Source organism: Hyaloscypha bicolor (genome assembly GCF_002865645.1).
Source record: "Hyaloscypha bicolor E unplaced genomic scaffold K444scaffold_16, whole genome shotgun sequence".
Classification (NCBI taxonomy): Eukaryota; Fungi; Ascomycota; class Leotiomycetes; order Helotiales; family Hyaloscyphaceae; genus Hyaloscypha; species Hyaloscypha bicolor.
This window is the reverse complement of record NW_020194518.1, coordinates 30,054-46,524: the sequence shown is the minus strand read 5'-3', so window position 1 is coordinate 46,524 and position 16,471 is coordinate 30,054. Positions and strand designations below refer to the sequence as shown.

The window sequence follows — 16,471 nt, the reverse complement described above, 5'->3', positions numbered from 1 at the left end:
ACGTTGAACCCTGGCCACCAAAGAGCGTAAACGGGGAATGTATTAATTTCAGAAGTATCCCTTCGTCCGCTGAGACATTGCCAGGCGCTAGCAAGGGGGCCTGGCTCAGACTGTGCAGGCGTACTTTTGCTTATAAACTTATTAGTTATCTATTCCTTTTCGCCCTGAGCCAGGCTCAATGCTAGCGCCTGGCAATGTCTCAGCGGACGAAGGGTAGATTGGAGTTCATGTCACGAGCAAGCGTCACTGAAGGGGCACAGCTTTTACCAGCCTCGTTGTGTGACCTGACAAATAAGCAGAGGATCATGGGATCAGAACCTTCCGTCATACAGTTAATATGAGTTAGAGTTATTTTGAAGAGATTATGACGATGATGAGATCATGAGGATGGATTGGATGGATGGAGGATCGCTTCCTTCAACCTCAGGGACGGTTGGGTACAGCGACGCCACCAAATGCAGCCCTTTGGAAACGAATTGACGGGTTCTCTTGTTTCACTGTCAGCATTTTGATTTGCACGAAGGATGAGACACTCAATCCGAGCAGGTGTCGTATCTGAGGGTTGTTTCGCGGCGAGGATGGAGCTAAGGACTGGGGATCAGCCTGCAAGGTTGTGTTGCCTGCGGCCCAATCCCCTGATTGCGGCACCGTTGCCATGTGGAAAAGTTCCACTTATGTGAGATTTGGCTCGGTGAGTTCCTATGGGATGCGGCTTTGTAATAGTGACGTGATTGGGACGGGAAGATAAACGTTTGAGTCTTCTTACTGGAAGACGGGTGCTGTGCTATTTGAATTCCTTCGGTGAACTCCGGGAGAAGTTTCTCAATTAGGAATTGTTTGGTGAGATGACCCCTTTTGTTTGTTTGTGCATGAGTTTTCAGCTTGGAGTTTGTTCATAATCTATCTGACTTTCCACTCAATGTCCAGAAAGCTGCAGGATGTCTGTACTTGTATCTGGCTGATTTAGCTTTCTCATTTGGCAATTGCTAGATTTGAAAACATTCTTTAAATTAGTTCCATGCATACATTTATCTTATGGTAGAAGAAATAAAGGCTTGCAGTGCGACTTTCCGTTTAGGAAAGACTGGTAGGCAGAAATGCTGTTGGCGGGAGTGAAAGCTTGCGACAGGCAGCTTGCTTGAGCACACAGTAAGGAAATGAACAGCCTACTCTTGTCTGTCCAATATCCACAAAAAGATATCTTCGACAGTTCTTATGAAATCACGATGTTGATGCTACGGAGCCCTCCTATACCCCCATCATCTCGTGTGTACCTCTTTCCTTAACCCTCTTCCCCCTCTTCACTTCTTTTCTCTCACATATCTAACTATTTCCAATCTTTAGGAAACCAATTCTATACACCCAAGCCGCGCAAGATTCGGATTCGCTTTCCTTCATGTCTGCTGCAACACCTATATAGGACTTCTAATTCAATACACGATACACTAACATTTCACAGATTAAAGCTTCGAATAAACGACGGCCTAAAGTCTACAACCGAGCAGTTCTATGCACGGCATATACCTTAAGAACTAAGTTGTGCGGGTAGAATATCCTTGTGAACATCTCCTCATAGAGATGTACCTCCATAAATATTGGAGATGACGCCGCAGGTTGTGAATCAGGATTCACGAAACATACTGCATCAGTTAGTTCGAGCGAGTTGAGAGCAGTCCTCGAGTTTTGCTGCAAGATACAGAGTAAGAAGCTATGCTGTCAAGTATCTTACTGATGTCAACTTCTTAATTTTGTTAGGCATCGGGATGAAATGCGGTTGAGCACGAATAAAGCCCGGTACGTGTGCTCACTTCGGCCGGATCTTCTAGTGACATGTTCGACTTCAAGTACAGTGATACGCAATATTAATCTTCTGATGCCCCATACCATCAAGATTTGAAGGCTTTGATTTTCTTCATGGAAGGCAACTCCTCCTGCCACAATCCAAATATATAACGAGTAAGGCAAAGCCGCAATCTTGAGAGCACAGAATTTGGATCATGTGACGAAGAGGCCCCTCAGCATTGGCCCTTTAAATATTGCTCTTTAACAACGATTACTAGTCTGAAGAGAGAGCACGATTCAAGTTATGATGCACGGTATTCTTGCTAAATCCTTATTTGGCAGGCATGGCGTGAATTTTGAAAAGTTCCCCTAAGTACTTCGCCAAATTCAGGGGCAGGATGCTTTAGGTTAAGCGAGACGGGAGAGGAAGAACACTCTATCAAAACTTAGTGGATATCTTCGCTTCTCTGGGGAAATATAAACCACATTTATCTTAGATATTCTACTTGCTATGGCGCGAACGAGTTGAGCTTGTGGTCTTAGCCGCTCAAGGAACAATAAAAGAGCTGGACATATACTTGCTGCCCCAAATGCTAAATCATTGCAGCCGCTCCCTTCCTCTCCCATTCACATCTGCAAGGTACCAAATTAGAACTCAATTAAGAGATAAGGGATAACTTTAAGCTCCGGTATTTATAACACTCGTGTTTTTAGCACGCACGGCAACGCTCGTTGCAACGATGTTTATGGTACCAGTAGCATCATATCTTGAAGGACGGCTCGACGAGCTAAGAATCTTTGTCCGGCAGCCCTCCAGGCCTTCAGTACAACTCCCTCGGTTTGGCCTTAATAAGACATACATTACTAAGAGTGCCGCAGTGTTCGATGCCTCTTCGTACAAACCAGGTGTAACTGTTGTCAACTTTGGGTTGCTGTCAAGTATCGGACGGCTATCGACTTGCCATCCGTTTTTTGTGCTGGCCACTGGCCTGTCGGGTGCGCTAGAGCGGGCCTAGAGACAAAATAATGGACTGCCATATGAGCCACGAGCTACTACGAAGATTGCGGCATAAAGTGACGGGATTACAGGGCATTTACGTTCGCATAGGGGTGTTAGCGGACTCCAGGGTGTGGCTTAAGGTACTGCGCCTGCTATAAGCCTTGTAACTCTAGGCCTGAACCCCTAAAACAAGGGCTGTGAGACATTTCCAAGGTGGTGGAAAATCTTCAAGGGTTATGGTGTTGCTGGCGGAGCAACCGTAGCGCTCGGGCGCTGTGAGAGAGCTATTATAGGACCCTGTAGCGAGTATTCCCCTGTAAGTACAGGGGATATGCCTTCTAAAGGTGTGGTACCCCTTGTTTATAGTTTATAGCGTGCTTATAGGAGAGTAGCCTGGAAATATAGGGGACTTTAGTGGGTGAGTGTAGTAGAAAGTGGCCTGAAAGTGGACTTGCGGTACAAATGCCCTGTAATCCCGTCACTTTATGCCGCAATCTTCGTAGAAGCAGCATTGTCTGATTTGAGCATCTGCAACGCCAATGCTACATTAGGAAAGTCCAACCACTCTGACAGTGACGGGGATTGTGACGGAGTCCGAGTGAGCCTAAGAAGAGAAGCAGCAAGGGAGACTAAACAGGTGCTGTAAATCTTCCATAGAGGACATTCACATAACAGATTTGAGAGAAGAGGCAAGCTGAGCTGTGTATAACAAAGAGATCACACGTCTTTCAAACCATAAAACAGGGAAGCAACCAACAAAACCACCAACAACTACCAACCTGCTTGTAGTCTCACTTGAATGAACCCAAAGGCTTGGGCGACATTGAAAACCTTCCACTTGAAAACATCCCAAAAACCTCCAGTCGTGCATCACACTGTGAATAAATTTTGTCATCCGGTCTTTATCTCAAATAATGGGACGAACATTGTCAATTTCTCCTTGTCGAACTTCGTCTGATCATCAACACCCTCAACTCATGGGCACTCATCTAAGAAACCCACATTTGTAGATGGCATGTGAACGTTTAAAAAGTAGTCGGCGAGTTGCGGAGAGCAGCATCCTAGCATCCCAGAATCACTGAGCCGTTCATGGTTCCCAAGCGATAGTCTCGGGATCAAGAGGCATTGGTCGTGACATGTCGGTCGCGAAGGTGGAACAGAGCTTTTAAAAGGCTAATAAATTTGAGCTCATATGCGCTCGGCTGCGTTGAAAGGTGATGGTAACCGGAAGGAGTAGTGGGTGGCAACTGCCATATGCTTATGCTTGCGAAGCAGGTGAAAGGTTGAGTATGGAGACTTGAGTGAATCTTGCAAATAAGGTATAGTGACTCACTTAATCTGAGACAATGAAATACTATCTTCTTTTATAGGTTATCTCGAGTCGGTATTACTTAATTAATTGGGAAAATTGAATGCTTCTACATGTCGTCAAACATTGGAAGGAATGGGACTTGGTTGCTCCAAGACTTGCGGGACACCAGCCCCTCAACCATGGAACATATAGGAACAGCAGAAACAGCAGCTTGCAACGGAGACGACTCCCACAGGGACTTGACGAGGTTTTGAGAGCTCCTCTGGAAGGGGTGGGATCTATATAGGGAGGGGATTTCAAGATTAACGGCGCAAGGCCGCGTCGTAGCACTGGCACTGAGAATGTTACACCTCGTCCTGAGATTCCTCTCTGAACCTCCCCAACGCCCCTGAGGCCCCGGATAACTACACCCGCATCTCTTTTGAAGTACCTTAGTGATAACTCGAGGGAAAGTAGGAGAAAGGTGGGACGTGGCTGTGGGAGCTATGTGACAGCAGAAGGAGACGGGATAATAACCAAAATCAGGACGGAGAAGCGGAAACACAATTCTCAAATCTCATTTCGGCCTTCGTCCAGAGGTTCTAGATATTGTCGACCTCGCTGCAGTTGTTAAGCCTCCCTTAATTCGAATGCTCAACGACATTGCAAGGTTAACGCTACTCCACGATAGGTTGGTCGTCACCGAGGTCTCTGCGCTGATGCGGCGTCATGCTTGGTAGACTCGATATAATTATAGGGAATTATGAGGAACAGGACAATCTTAATGCAGAAGCTGGTAAGTCAGCAAGTGGATAGAAGCAACTGAGCTGTGAAGAGTGATGTCAGATAAGCAGTTCAAGCGTCGAGCTTCCGTGGATATAATCCATCAACTCGACTTATCGAGCACGGGCTCTAAGAGAGAAATCAAGAACTACGTTCAGCAATGGAAGGCTGATCTTGGGAGTGTTCGAAGGCAGGGCTCACTATAGTATATTAACTACAGATATGAATATTGAGTTGGCGTCCCTAGTTGCTAGTGAGGGTATTGTGAGAAAATACAAGCCGAGAGTTGCGATCCTTGTGCGTGCCTTTGGAATCACGTCCCTTAAGCACAAGGGTTCCTTCAACTTGTAGAACAGGTTTGCTTCAGGCAGCTAGCAGATTATAGGGAAAGTAAGAGGACCATCTGATAAACATGAGATGAACTACATCCCATCTTTCAAAAATGACGAAAACAACACACTTGACAACAACTCTCCCTTTACCCTTCGCCGAAGGACATCCCACTCCATACACGAGATGCAACACACATGTCTATGCGTCCGAAAATCAAAAGGAGCAGGACACGAAAATGAGACACCGGACTTGCACGATACCTCCCTCCTTGGTCTTGGTGACTGGCTTCTTTGTACTGGCAGAGAAGGGAAGAGTGCACACTGCCATTTTTATACTCGTCCTTGTCTGGCAGAAACTAGGATTGTACTACAAATATTTTTGTGAGGTATGGGACAATGGTAAAGTTCACTTGAATGAACCCTCAACTCAGAAACATTGAATCTCCAGACACTTGAACATCAGGACTTGATTGTACCAAGAACTCTGGAACAATGATACTCTAAAATCACGAAGCACAGCTCACTTGATCTCAACCACCCAAATTAGAATGTTCCGGGAAGGGTAGAACAATGGCATACCAGACCTCAACACAAACAAGAGCACAAGGCAAGCAGGTAGACTTCACAGAACTCAACATTACATTAAATGAGCAGTACCTAAACCACCCAATCCACAGTATTCTATCCCCATAATCATCAATCCAATCCAATGCAGTTCAATCCACATCCTGTACAATCTCCTTTCCTTCAGCATAACCAACATGACTTTATCGTTCGCCCGCTCGCTTGCCCAAATGAATGAATGGTATATTACAATCCCAAAGTATTCGTACCCTACCAGCACAACTCCCATTCTCCAAGCAGACCAAAAAGCACAATGTAAAATTACCACTCTCATCAATTCCTCTTAACTTTCGAGAAGTAGAAGGGTTTAGAGGAGCATCACCGCCCCACCAAGCGCAACCATCAGCCCCGCAGCATGGTAGCCCGTCTCCCTCGCCACCGCAGCTCCCAACCCTTTACTCTTACTCGTACTCACGCTCGTGCTCGTCTGCGTCTTGGCGCCTACACTACTTGTGCCCGTGTGCGAGGTAACCGGACACGAGGTCGTACACGGGATGTCGCTCGTAAACGGCAGATTGTTCACGCTGCTCGCTGAAGCGAAGACTGGTGCCTGGGATGCGATTGTTGGGTTCGGCTGCGCGCTGGGACTTTGTGGGTTTAGCACGTTGTCGATGACGTGGATGACGCCGTTGGCGATCAGGATGTCGGCTTGCAGGAGCTGGGCAGAGTTGATGAAGACGTTGTTTCCGGAGTGTCGGACGGTGAGGTTCTCGCCTTGCGCGGTGAGGTACTGTGTGCCGTTGGTTAGGTTGGTGGAGTAGATTACCTGGGGCACGAGGTGGTAGTCCATGACTTGGGCGATTTGGTCTGAGGTCATGGAGGAGATTGCCGGGCCGAGGGCTTGGAAGGCTTCGTTCCAGGGAGCGAAGAAAGTGGCATTCTGGGTTGTGGAATCGAGGGGCAGTCTGTTGGCTGCGTAGAGGGCGCCTTGGAAGGAGGTAAGGTTGAAAGCCGTGGTTGTGGTCTTGAGGTTGGAGGGCGGGATCAGGAGCGAGTCGATTACTTGCACCACGCCGCCGGTGAATGCTAAGTCTGCCTGGGTGAGGGTGCTTCTGCTTCCTTGGCCACTGACAAACACAACGACGTCTCCTGCTTGCTTGACATTCTCAACTCTTTGACCCCCAGTCACATTGCTCCATTCGGGTGATGTTAAAAGTGTAGGTATAAAGGTCGGTGTGCCAGGTACTAAACTCTTAGCAAGACGAGTGCCTTGAAGAATATGGTACTCGAGGACATTTGTGATAGTGTCTTTGTCGTTGTTCTTGAACGCATCGTTCAGTGAACTGTACGGAATCTTGTTGAAGGCATCATTGTTGGGAGCAAGGACCTAGGAGGAAACGGCAATCAGCTCCAATTTCTTGCAATTGAGATTCTAGCACACTTCGGGACGGGAATACATACAGTGACACCTTGGTATGAAGGCAATTGTAATAAAATCTCGGGGTATTTCTATCGTGTCACTCAGATTAGCACATGCTCTGGTGTTTCCCAACAATGATCGGAACGACCAACCTGTATTAAAGCGTAAAAAGTTGTAAGGTTCTTTTGCCCAGCGAGAAGGCTCCCCAAATCCGAGATTGCGCCAGTTTGAGCATTTGTTCCCGCAGCAAACAATCCCAAAGAGGTGGCCAGAAGGCCCCTCCAACTGTAACTTCTCATATTTCCCTGATGTGAGCTCTCCTCGGCAGGTGCACAATTACAACTTGACAACGAGTGCAGGACGAATGTCTAACAAATGCGGAAAGTAACGACAGTAGTTGACAGCAAAGACTGCAAGAGAAACAATTATCGAAGATAACGAGCGAGTTTCAAAAAAAAGCTTGTGGCAGTTCTTGTTGTACAGATTAAAAAAAGAGGCACATCGGCAGCCGCGTTCCCATGGGCTTGGCATGGATGGCGGTGGGACGGGTTTCTTGGTGTGGTCGGAGGAGCAGGGATGGGGATCGTCCACTGGTTCCGCCCGCCCTGCACTTGGCCAACTTGGCCATTGACGCTCCACAATTCGCTCTTGCACGGTGTTGTGAGTGGTGGATGCGTGACTGAAGCAGTGAAGCTTGCGTCGTCACCCGTGCTTCCTCCAAAAATCAAAATAAGGGGTCAGGGGTCTTGGCCCTTGGGGGTCTTACCGTATTGGAGCTCGAGCGGGAGCCGAAACACTTGAGCCACTACTGAGCGCCGGCCAGAGTCGATAGTGGCGCCCGCTGCTGAAGAGTTAGACTACTACTTGTGCTACGGAGTATGGGGAGTTACTAGTCTACTTGTACTAGACTTTCTCTGCCTTGCTTCGGGCCGCAGGTGATTGGCTGGGTTGATGTAAGTATTGAAAATTGGTTGTTCGGGCCGTAATTGGGTGCGCTGATCCAGACCGGCCGCAAACGCCTCGTATCGCGACGCCTCATGGGCGTTTCCCACTAAGAGGCCAACTTGCCAAGACGCTGATAATCGTTCGGCGTTTCCCACCTACAATTCGCCTAGCACGCCTTGTAGGTGAGGGATAGCGATACGCACAGAACAGCGATACAGTAAAAACTCGCTATAAGGATAGGGTTTTTGTCGCCAATTCTTAAGGATATACCGAGGTATCCTTATATCAAGAATCACGTGCATAGATATATAAATAGAAATATCACTAGGATTTGAAGATATATACAGAACCTCTCCATTCTAACACCTTACAATGCCCCAATTACCTGTAGATAAGTCAATTACAGCTTGCTGTACCTTACGCTGGTGGATTTGCTTGCTTCCATCGCCGTACGGCACGTCGATCGGCCTCTGCCATCGCTCTATGCCTCTTTTTAGGCTGTTGGGGAGCCATGGGATCGGTGGGGGGAGGGTTATAGGCTGTAAAGGCCCTGGAGCAGTGAGATTAACGCTTAGAATGTGGTTTTACTAATGCCTGAAGGCCTGATAAGAGCAGCAAATTAGCCTATCACGTGCACGATTATAAGGATAAAATACCAAAAAATCAAGGTTGGGATAAAAAATTGTAAGGATATCCTTAGCTCGGGGCTAATTTTTATTGGGATCCTAAGGTAGCATCCTTATGTTGAGGATATCCTTATATTGAGTATCCTTATAGCGAGTTTTTACTGTACGCAAATCTGAGATTTGGTGGGAATCTCTCCTTTTCTCCCTTTGAATTCTCACAACGCAACATAATAAAATAGTGTCTAAGTATTGGGAATTGATCCCAAGGTGTAGGCCCTTTAGCTTAGTAAATTTTAAAACTAAAAAATTAAGGCGTTGTTGTAGTGCAAATCTGCCCGATTTGCCCATACAAATTTTGGTGCGATTTGCGTATCGCTGTTCTGTGCGTATCGCTATCCCTCACCTACAAGGCGTGCTAGGCGAATTGTAGGTGGGAATCGCCGAACGATTAGTGCAGATATCAGGCTGAGTTTTGCGCTCGAGATCAACACTTGTTGAAGACGGGTTCCAACTTGCAGTCTTCAGGCTTCAGCAAGTCGCAAGCAACGTCGAATTTGACATCAACCGAAGGGCCCATTTTAGGGTGGAGAAGGTTCATGTCCATGTCCATCTCCATGTCCATGTCCACAAACGCCATATCACGCTTCTTTAGGTCGAACTATATCCGCTCGCCAAGGGTTATGCTTATTTCGGACTCAATATTGACTGATCACCACGCGGTAATCTTGAAGCCATTTCGATGTGACGATACCTTCAAGAATGTACTCTTTGACGTCCATCGGCGGCAGCGAGGGCATTTCAGGCAGTTTTCGTCCCAACCCTCTTCTGAGGGCATTCTACGATTCTTCTTTGCAGAAACGCACAAAGCTCGGCCCATAGGAACACCTTCCGAACACAGCAAACTGCATAGCGTCCGGCCGTTAATATCTTGCTTGCACCGCACTACTTTAGCCCCTCACCATCTCTCTCACCAGTCCCTCCTCCTCCACCTTCTCATCCACCTTCTCATCCCAACATGCACAACACATCTTGAATAATAATGCAACCACATCTGTTTACCTTTATGCACGCTGCATCTGGCATCCCCTCCTGGCCCCTCGCTTGATAACCAATCCAACAAAATACTCTATTGATAAATACCCTTGCACCCCTCTTGGACTGTTGGTATGATTGCAGCTGCATGCATATCCTCCCTTTCTGCTTCTGCGTGCCTCTCTGCCCTCCTCGCCGCTTTTCACGATCCTCCAGGTGGAAGGCTCCAGCATGGAAATAAAAAAGCAGGTAAATAATACCGCCGAGCTGGATATCCATAGTCGAGGATAATTCTTTTCTGGATGCTCGCCCCCGCCCCGCGACGTGGGGGTCCCTGTCCCTGTCTCCGAACTGCAACGCTCACCATTCGGACAAAGGTTTGCAACAGCGCACGGTTTTTGCGTGCTCAAGGCCAGTCAGTGTCTGTCTCCATTAATAATTCTCGCATTCGTTGATCTTCGTGTTTGTGGATCAAAAAACTCGATCGTCTGTTTTGCGATGATGCGCTTGCACGGTGCGGAAATTGTTGTGTTGCAGTCCGACTTTCGGTGGCCGGTTCGAATTCGTTGAAGTGGCGGAGAATCTCCCCCTCCCCCTTGTCCGTTTCTCATCCTGTCCTTGCTTCTCGCATGCAAGGAATTCAAGCATTAAGTCTCGTATCGATTTCACGTGATATTTCGTTATCAGTTGAAGAGACTGAGGATGTTTATTGCCCCTCCGCTTTTCCATCTTACTCCGTATATCCTCCACATGTATGCATTTTCTAGCTGCATCTTAATCTTCCCTTGATTCCCTTGCACAGCATCATCATTCCGCCGAGAAGAACTTTATCTCGAATATCTCCCGAACCCATCCCAGCCTCATGGTTCCCTTCCGTTAGTATCGATCTCCCATCCCGTTCCGTGTCTCGGACGCGGAAGTCAGTCGAGGCCCGGAGTGCACCGCCTCAAGTCTCAATGGCTGAGGGGACGTTATCTCTCCCAGCCTCTTTGGAAGAATGGTGTAACTGAAAGGCAAGCCTCTTCCTCGTGGCAACTCCCTCGCCCATCCCGTCCCGAGGTGCAGCGACGCAGACATTTATAGATTATGCTGTCTCACATCCTCGAGTTCCTCAACCACCAATTTTCAGCTCCCATCAATCGTGAGTCGTGGGACACAAGCTTTCTTATCTAGCTTTACCGTAACGCGGCCAACATGCTTCAATGTACGGCTCATGCACTGCTTCCTTGACCGCTTCGAAGCTGAAGATGGCTTGGCTAGTGGGGAAGAATGAAGGCATTGCAGCTGTGCACGGAACGGCACGGCAAGGAAGCCGGATGGGAACCCTAAGCATCGAGCCGCAAGAAGAAATTCAGCTGGAAAGAGGGCTTCAGAACTATTGATTGTTACCCCATTCAGCCAACACATTTCGAAGCCGTTCTCCAAGTTCTCCTACTCACCAAAGAATAACTCGGATTAAGAATTCGCAGAAACAGAGTCAGATTAGCTACCGAGTTTCGGATTGAGAACATGACACCCTCTCGATGCCTCTCCCTCGATCTGGACTGGTTCAGCGTCTCGCTGAAAACTTGCATGACTACTCGAACTTCAAGTATAGCAACAGAGACCATAAAAGCCCCGATTTGTTTCAGTGAGCTGTAACAGATTCAGATTCAAATCCAGATTCATCTCACATCCCCCACGTGTAAACCCACTCTTCAATCTTTCAATATTAAATATATAATTCTTAATCCTGTGTACTACTACTTTCTCTCAAAAACGCAAAGAAATTCGTGACAAAAGGACAGAACCACACTACAAAAAAAAGTGACTTCAAAACACAAAAAAAGCGAAAAATTTCAAGGGAACCAGATTATATACAAGAGTTAACTCCACACACACCAAATCCAAGTCTATTTCCCTTCAGTTCATGTTTCCCTCAGCTTTGAAAAAAGCCGCTGTTGTGCCTTTGACTCAAACAATACGATTAAAGGAGTGTGTATTATAAACCCGCCCCCATTTCCATCCCCCGGACCAGACAGACATATGCAATGCAATGCTTTCTCTCGACTTTCCTTCGCAGAAAAATCTTTGCTTTGACGTTTCATTAAGAATTAAACACCAACACCGTCCCCAGTACACGAAGCCCATATCTCCCAATCACGTACCCCAATATACAACAATCCAAATCTCGGAGACGAGACACTCTACCACGAGAAGGTCATCAAGGCTGGGTTCAGCGCGAGCGGTAACAGCAAGTGAGAGACTGTTACTGTCGCCATGGGTAGGATAGCTACGAAATCGTTGATCTTCCAGTCGTATGGTACGAAAGGTGCAAGGGCGAGGATGACCATGCCGGCGATGCCGATGATGGAGAAGATCATCGAGAACTTGAACTTCTTGAGCACCTTGGGCACTTCGATGAAGAAATTGGAGAACTCGGCTTCCTTGGCGGTGGCACCCCATGTCATGTCGATCTCGAACATGTGGGCGAGGAGAGCTTGCGAGACGTGTAGAGAGAGACCACCCAAGAAGATTGCGAGCATGAACGTCCATTTGAAGTTCTCGAAGAGCGCGTACAGGAGGGAGCGTTCGCCGATACGGTATCGCATGACTGCGAGGGCAATGTTGCCGAGACCGTTGAAGACGATGATGATGGAGAACCAGACCTTCCACGAATCAACGTAGTACTTATCGAGGTAACCGTTGAACCATCCGATAGCGAAGTAGTTGGCTGTTGTCATGATCCAGGCGGCTCCAATGGCGTAGTAGGTTCCGATGTAGGAGACGATAGTGATCTTGGAGGTGAAACGAATGTTGGAGAACAAGAATTTGCGGAAAAGAGGTGTGAATGGTCCCTTATAGATCCACTTGCGGAGTGGGTAGAAGAGAAGCTCGTTGCAACCGTAGGCATATTTCTCCCAACGTGCCAATTCATCGTACACAGTCAGAGACACACCCTCCTTGAATCCCTCGCCAGCCCAAGCAGCAAGACGAATAGTATAACCATTGACCTGGAGACGGAGAGACATATCGAAGTCCTCGGACACGTGCGATTCTGACCAGAATTTCTCGTATCCGTCCTCGTCTTCATAGGAGACTTGTTGGATAGCAGACCAGCGGAGAATGGCGTTGTGTCCAACGAAGGGGGCAACATCACCGTTGGAGACAGTGTATCGAATAGCCGAGTAGATGAGGTTGGTGAAGAAAGTGATGCCGTTTTCGAAGTAGGTATTGACGACTTGCATGACACCAGATGAAAATTGCATGATTCCGACTTCAGGGGACTGTTCCATTTCGGAGCATGCATCGAGAAGACAATCCGCGGGGACACGGGTATCAGAGTCAACTAAATTTTGTTAGCTACGATTGCGCTTCCACGTGACGGTTCAAGGCGTCGGAATTGACATACTTAGCAAGATGTAATCTCCAACACGAATGTTACCATCGGCCCAGGCGCGTCCATTTTCTTCGAGTGCTTCCTTCAAGCATCGTTCGTAGGCCTGAGCCTCATCCGCTTGAGTCCAGTCGACAGGACGTTGGATTAAGGCCAGCTTCTCTTCGACCATGCAGGAGATATGTAAACCATAATTCATGTTTGACGCCTGTTGGGGGAATGATCGTCAGCATTTGGTTCCCGTAAAAAATCATGGAGGGTCGCTTTGGGGAGCAATAGGCGAAGTTCCAAGCCATTGACGAGAGCATCACAGCTTGTGATCAAGGAATGTGGGACCCAGCCGAAAATTCTTTCAGCTGACTGTTGCGGCCCAAACGCTTTCCTTCAAATAATTCATGTACTCGCAAACAATGTTTAATGTGCAACTTACTTTCTTGAATTTTCCTCGTCGAGTGAAGTTGTCGCCATGCTTAGGTCTCGCCACCCATCCGATGCTGTGGTCGGCATAGAATTCGATCCTGGCCCGACGCTCTTCTTCATCGATGATTTGCATACCATCATCATTGACAAACATGTTCGCAGATCCACCTTGCAATTCGTAAGTAGAGATGGCCTGCTTGATGGACTTGACAGTGGGGGCAATGACAGAGTTCAAGCCTTCCTTGTAAACAGGGCACTGGATGGTGATGTGGGGCAAGACTGCGCTTTGAATCCTGGGAGGAGCGCGAGCTGAGTAGAACTTGGAATTCTCAGTCATTTGTCGAACCGGACCGAAAATCTGGGCCAAGCAACCGACGATAACTTGTCCGAAGAAAAGAGTGAAGAAGATCTGGACCGGTGTTAAGGCCAGGAGAGCAAGTCGAAGAAATGTACCATCAGAATCCGTCTCGATGGCCAACTGGCGGGCACCAGCACCCAGTGTTGTCATGATCAGCATGAGCGTCAGAGCAACCAACACTGTGTTTTGCAAATGCAGGCCACGCTTCTCTGGGACGATCTCTCCGCTCTCCTCATCAATTTCATAGACGCCGACATTTGTATCTTTCTTATCCTCCTCCTCAGTTTCGCCAGTCTTCCATACAAGTTCCATCAATTCGGATTCAATTTGCTTGGCACGTTGCACCAAGTGTAATGCTTCGTCATCCCAAACAACCAACAATGCTTCTGATGCAACAAATGCTGCGAACTGATGCTTTCTCGCCCGTGGAAGATCTTCAATTGTGGGAAGAATTTGTATCCGGAGACCGTTAAGAAGAGGGACGTCGACGGCATCGGGTGACCATTGGAGGAAGGTCTTGATGACTCTCGAGTTGACAGTCATTGCACACTGATATTGTTAGTAACAGTACTCGAAAGTCCTGCGAATGCTCCTTACCTGAACATTAAGAGCGGCACATGCTGCAGCGAAGGCCGAACTGCCTAATTGTGGCGGGCAAGCCATGTATGTGTTTTTCGACTTCCTGAGGAGAACACCTTCAATCTCCCCACTTCCATCGCTAACCCAGAGGTGCGAGCATTGTTGTTGGTAGAGGTAATTTACCATTACTTCATGCTTGATGTCGTCCAGGAAGGTCGAGCTTTGTGTTGATCGATTTGAAATTGAATTCCTCGATGACCCAAATCTCGAAGTCGGTGGTTGGAGTTCCATATTGTAACTGTGGTGTGGTGATGGCCCAGCAGGAGTCTTCTCCGTCATCACAGGAGCTGCCGGCTCCGGCTTCTTCGCCTTGAAGTAACTTCCTAGCCCCATCGCGGCGGTGTGCTTGCTTTTCGATCAGGATGTGTTGGTCGACGAGACAGCAAGGAGTCTCGTTTGGTCCTGGGTTTGCTGCAAGTTCGGGGAAACCAACAACAGTACTATGTTGAGCGAGTGACTATGGGTGAGGGTATTAAGAGCAAGTCATGAGTATACGAGTTGCTTTTCGCCGATTCTGTTCGCTGATCAGCAAGGGAGGCGGGGGGCCGAAGGTAGAGAAGTATCTGCGTACAGCGAGACGGGTTGAGAGGATGGATCTGCTCTCAACAACTGGTGGCAGGCGTATCGTGAAGTGTCTGTACCGGAAGACACTCTTGGTGGTTGAACGATTGGTGATAACGAATGTGAAGGGTGCGAGCAGCCCTAGGATGTTATTGTTGGAACGAAAAGAACGTCGAGAGGAGAAGGGTGCAGGGCACGCCGGCTGGGAGTTCTGGCCTGCGTCAAACGACGGATGGGGGAAGGCGTCTGAGAGGAGGCGAGTTGCTGCGTGCTGGGTCCCCTGCCGGGCCTTGGGTTGCCAAGCTTTGGCGTGGGATGGGAAGTTGACTGGCCGTGAAGAGTGGATAGCTGATACACCTTGCGGTTGAGGGGCAGGGCTGGTGGTGATTTGCCTTGACCTGCACGGAGGGAGGGAGGGGAGGGGAGGAGGAGGAGCACGGCGCCAGAGGCTGGCTGGCTGGCTTGCTGGCTTGCTTTCTTTCTGATAATGGAAAGGGTGGAAATGGCCTTGGGAGGGAATTTGGGAACTAACCGCATGGGCTGAGAGAGGGCGGGAAGCAGGGGGTATTGGAGAGAGTGGTTGAGCGGAGCCAGGGGCAGGCGAGATCCCGGCGTCGATGATTTGCAGGGTGTGGGCCGCTCGAAAATGGCCTGCGGGGCGGCAGCAGCAGCAGCAGCAGCAGCAAGTCGAGATCAGGGAGCCCGGGCCCTGGAGTTCGTTCACAGTCGTGCGCAGTGGACGTGGAGTGAAGCGTCTTGCAGCTGCGCGTTACTTTGGTACAGGACGCTGTTATTCTTTGCTGCTGAAAGGTAAAAAGCCCGGTGAGTCAAGGAACGAGTGGCGACTGGTTTGTATCCAGCTGCGCGGTCTGGTAGCTGGGGTGTTCGTTTGCCCAACGTTTCTCAAATCGAGCTTCAGCGGAACTATTATCGACGACCCTCCAGCGAGCAAAGCCTGGCCCGCACAGCCAGCCCAGCCAGCACAGCCTGTGATCCAGCACATCCACACGCACAGCATTGGGAGAGGCACAATCTGGAATACCTGCTAAATTAGACTTGTTTTAATTCCGGGCCAGCAGCATACACCCTACCGGCTCCTTTAAATGTTAATTGACGCGAACCAGCTAGAATTACAGGGTGGTCTGACCAATCACCTGTCTTAATTCCAGCCTTTCTTGCCATATGCAGTTAAATACTGGTTAACATTTAAAGACCCCTGTAGGGAGTATTCAGTAATTTCAGTTGCCAACTTGGGCGGTCCCCTTTCCGGAGCTCGTGTTCATCGCTGATCAGGGGCACGGCCTTAGTGCCAATGAGCGTTGATTCAGCGTTGACTAAGTGC

The 16,471-nt window shown here is 48.5% G+C and overlaps 4 protein-coding genes across 4 annotated transcripts; 1 reads left to right on the top strand and 3 right to left on the bottom strand.

The window, feature by feature from the left end:
- Positions 1-5,808: 5,808 nt before the first annotated feature.
- K444DRAFT_581202 (fasciclin domain-containing protein) lies at positions 5,809-7,837 on the bottom strand. Its single transcript, XM_024877736.1, has 3 exons — positions 7,325-7,837; positions 7,214-7,261; positions 5,809-7,139 (listed from the first exon to the last, which is right to left on the bottom strand). Exons 1-3 carry the CDS (start codon positions 7,469-7,471, stop codon positions 6,120-6,122), a joined length of 1,215 nt encoding a protein of 404 aa, XP_024742103.1. The 5' UTR covers positions 7,472-7,837; the 3' UTR covers positions 5,809-6,119.
- K444DRAFT_173736 (uncharacterized protein) lies at positions 7,610-8,010 on the top strand. The gene has a single exon (XM_024870760.1). The coding sequence runs from the start codon at positions 7,749-7,751 to the stop codon at positions 7,971-7,973; it is 225 nt and encodes a 74-aa protein (XP_024742102.1). The 5' UTR covers positions 7,610-7,748; the 3' UTR covers positions 7,974-8,010.
- Positions 8,011-9,658: 1,648 nt separating this feature from the next.
- On the bottom strand, positions 9,659-10,150 carry K444DRAFT_173606 (uncharacterized protein). Its single transcript, XM_024870759.1, has one exon. It carries the CDS (start codon positions 10,052-10,054, stop codon positions 9,749-9,751), a length of 306 nt encoding a protein of 101 aa, XP_024742101.1. The 5' UTR covers positions 10,055-10,150; the 3' UTR covers positions 9,659-9,748.
- A 1,811-nt stretch (positions 10,151-11,961) lies between these two features.
- K444DRAFT_640194 (uncharacterized protein) lies at positions 11,962-14,901 on the bottom strand (the record flags this gene model as incomplete). The annotated part of the gene is made up of 4 exons (XM_024884469.1): positions 11,962-13,103; positions 13,167-13,359; positions 13,582-14,478; positions 14,527-14,901. The coding sequence occupies 4 exons, from the start codon at positions 14,899-14,901 to the stop codon at positions 11,962-11,964; spliced, it is 2,607 nt and encodes an 868-aa protein (XP_024742100.1).
- Between the last annotated feature and the right edge of the window lie 1,570 nt (positions 14,902-16,471).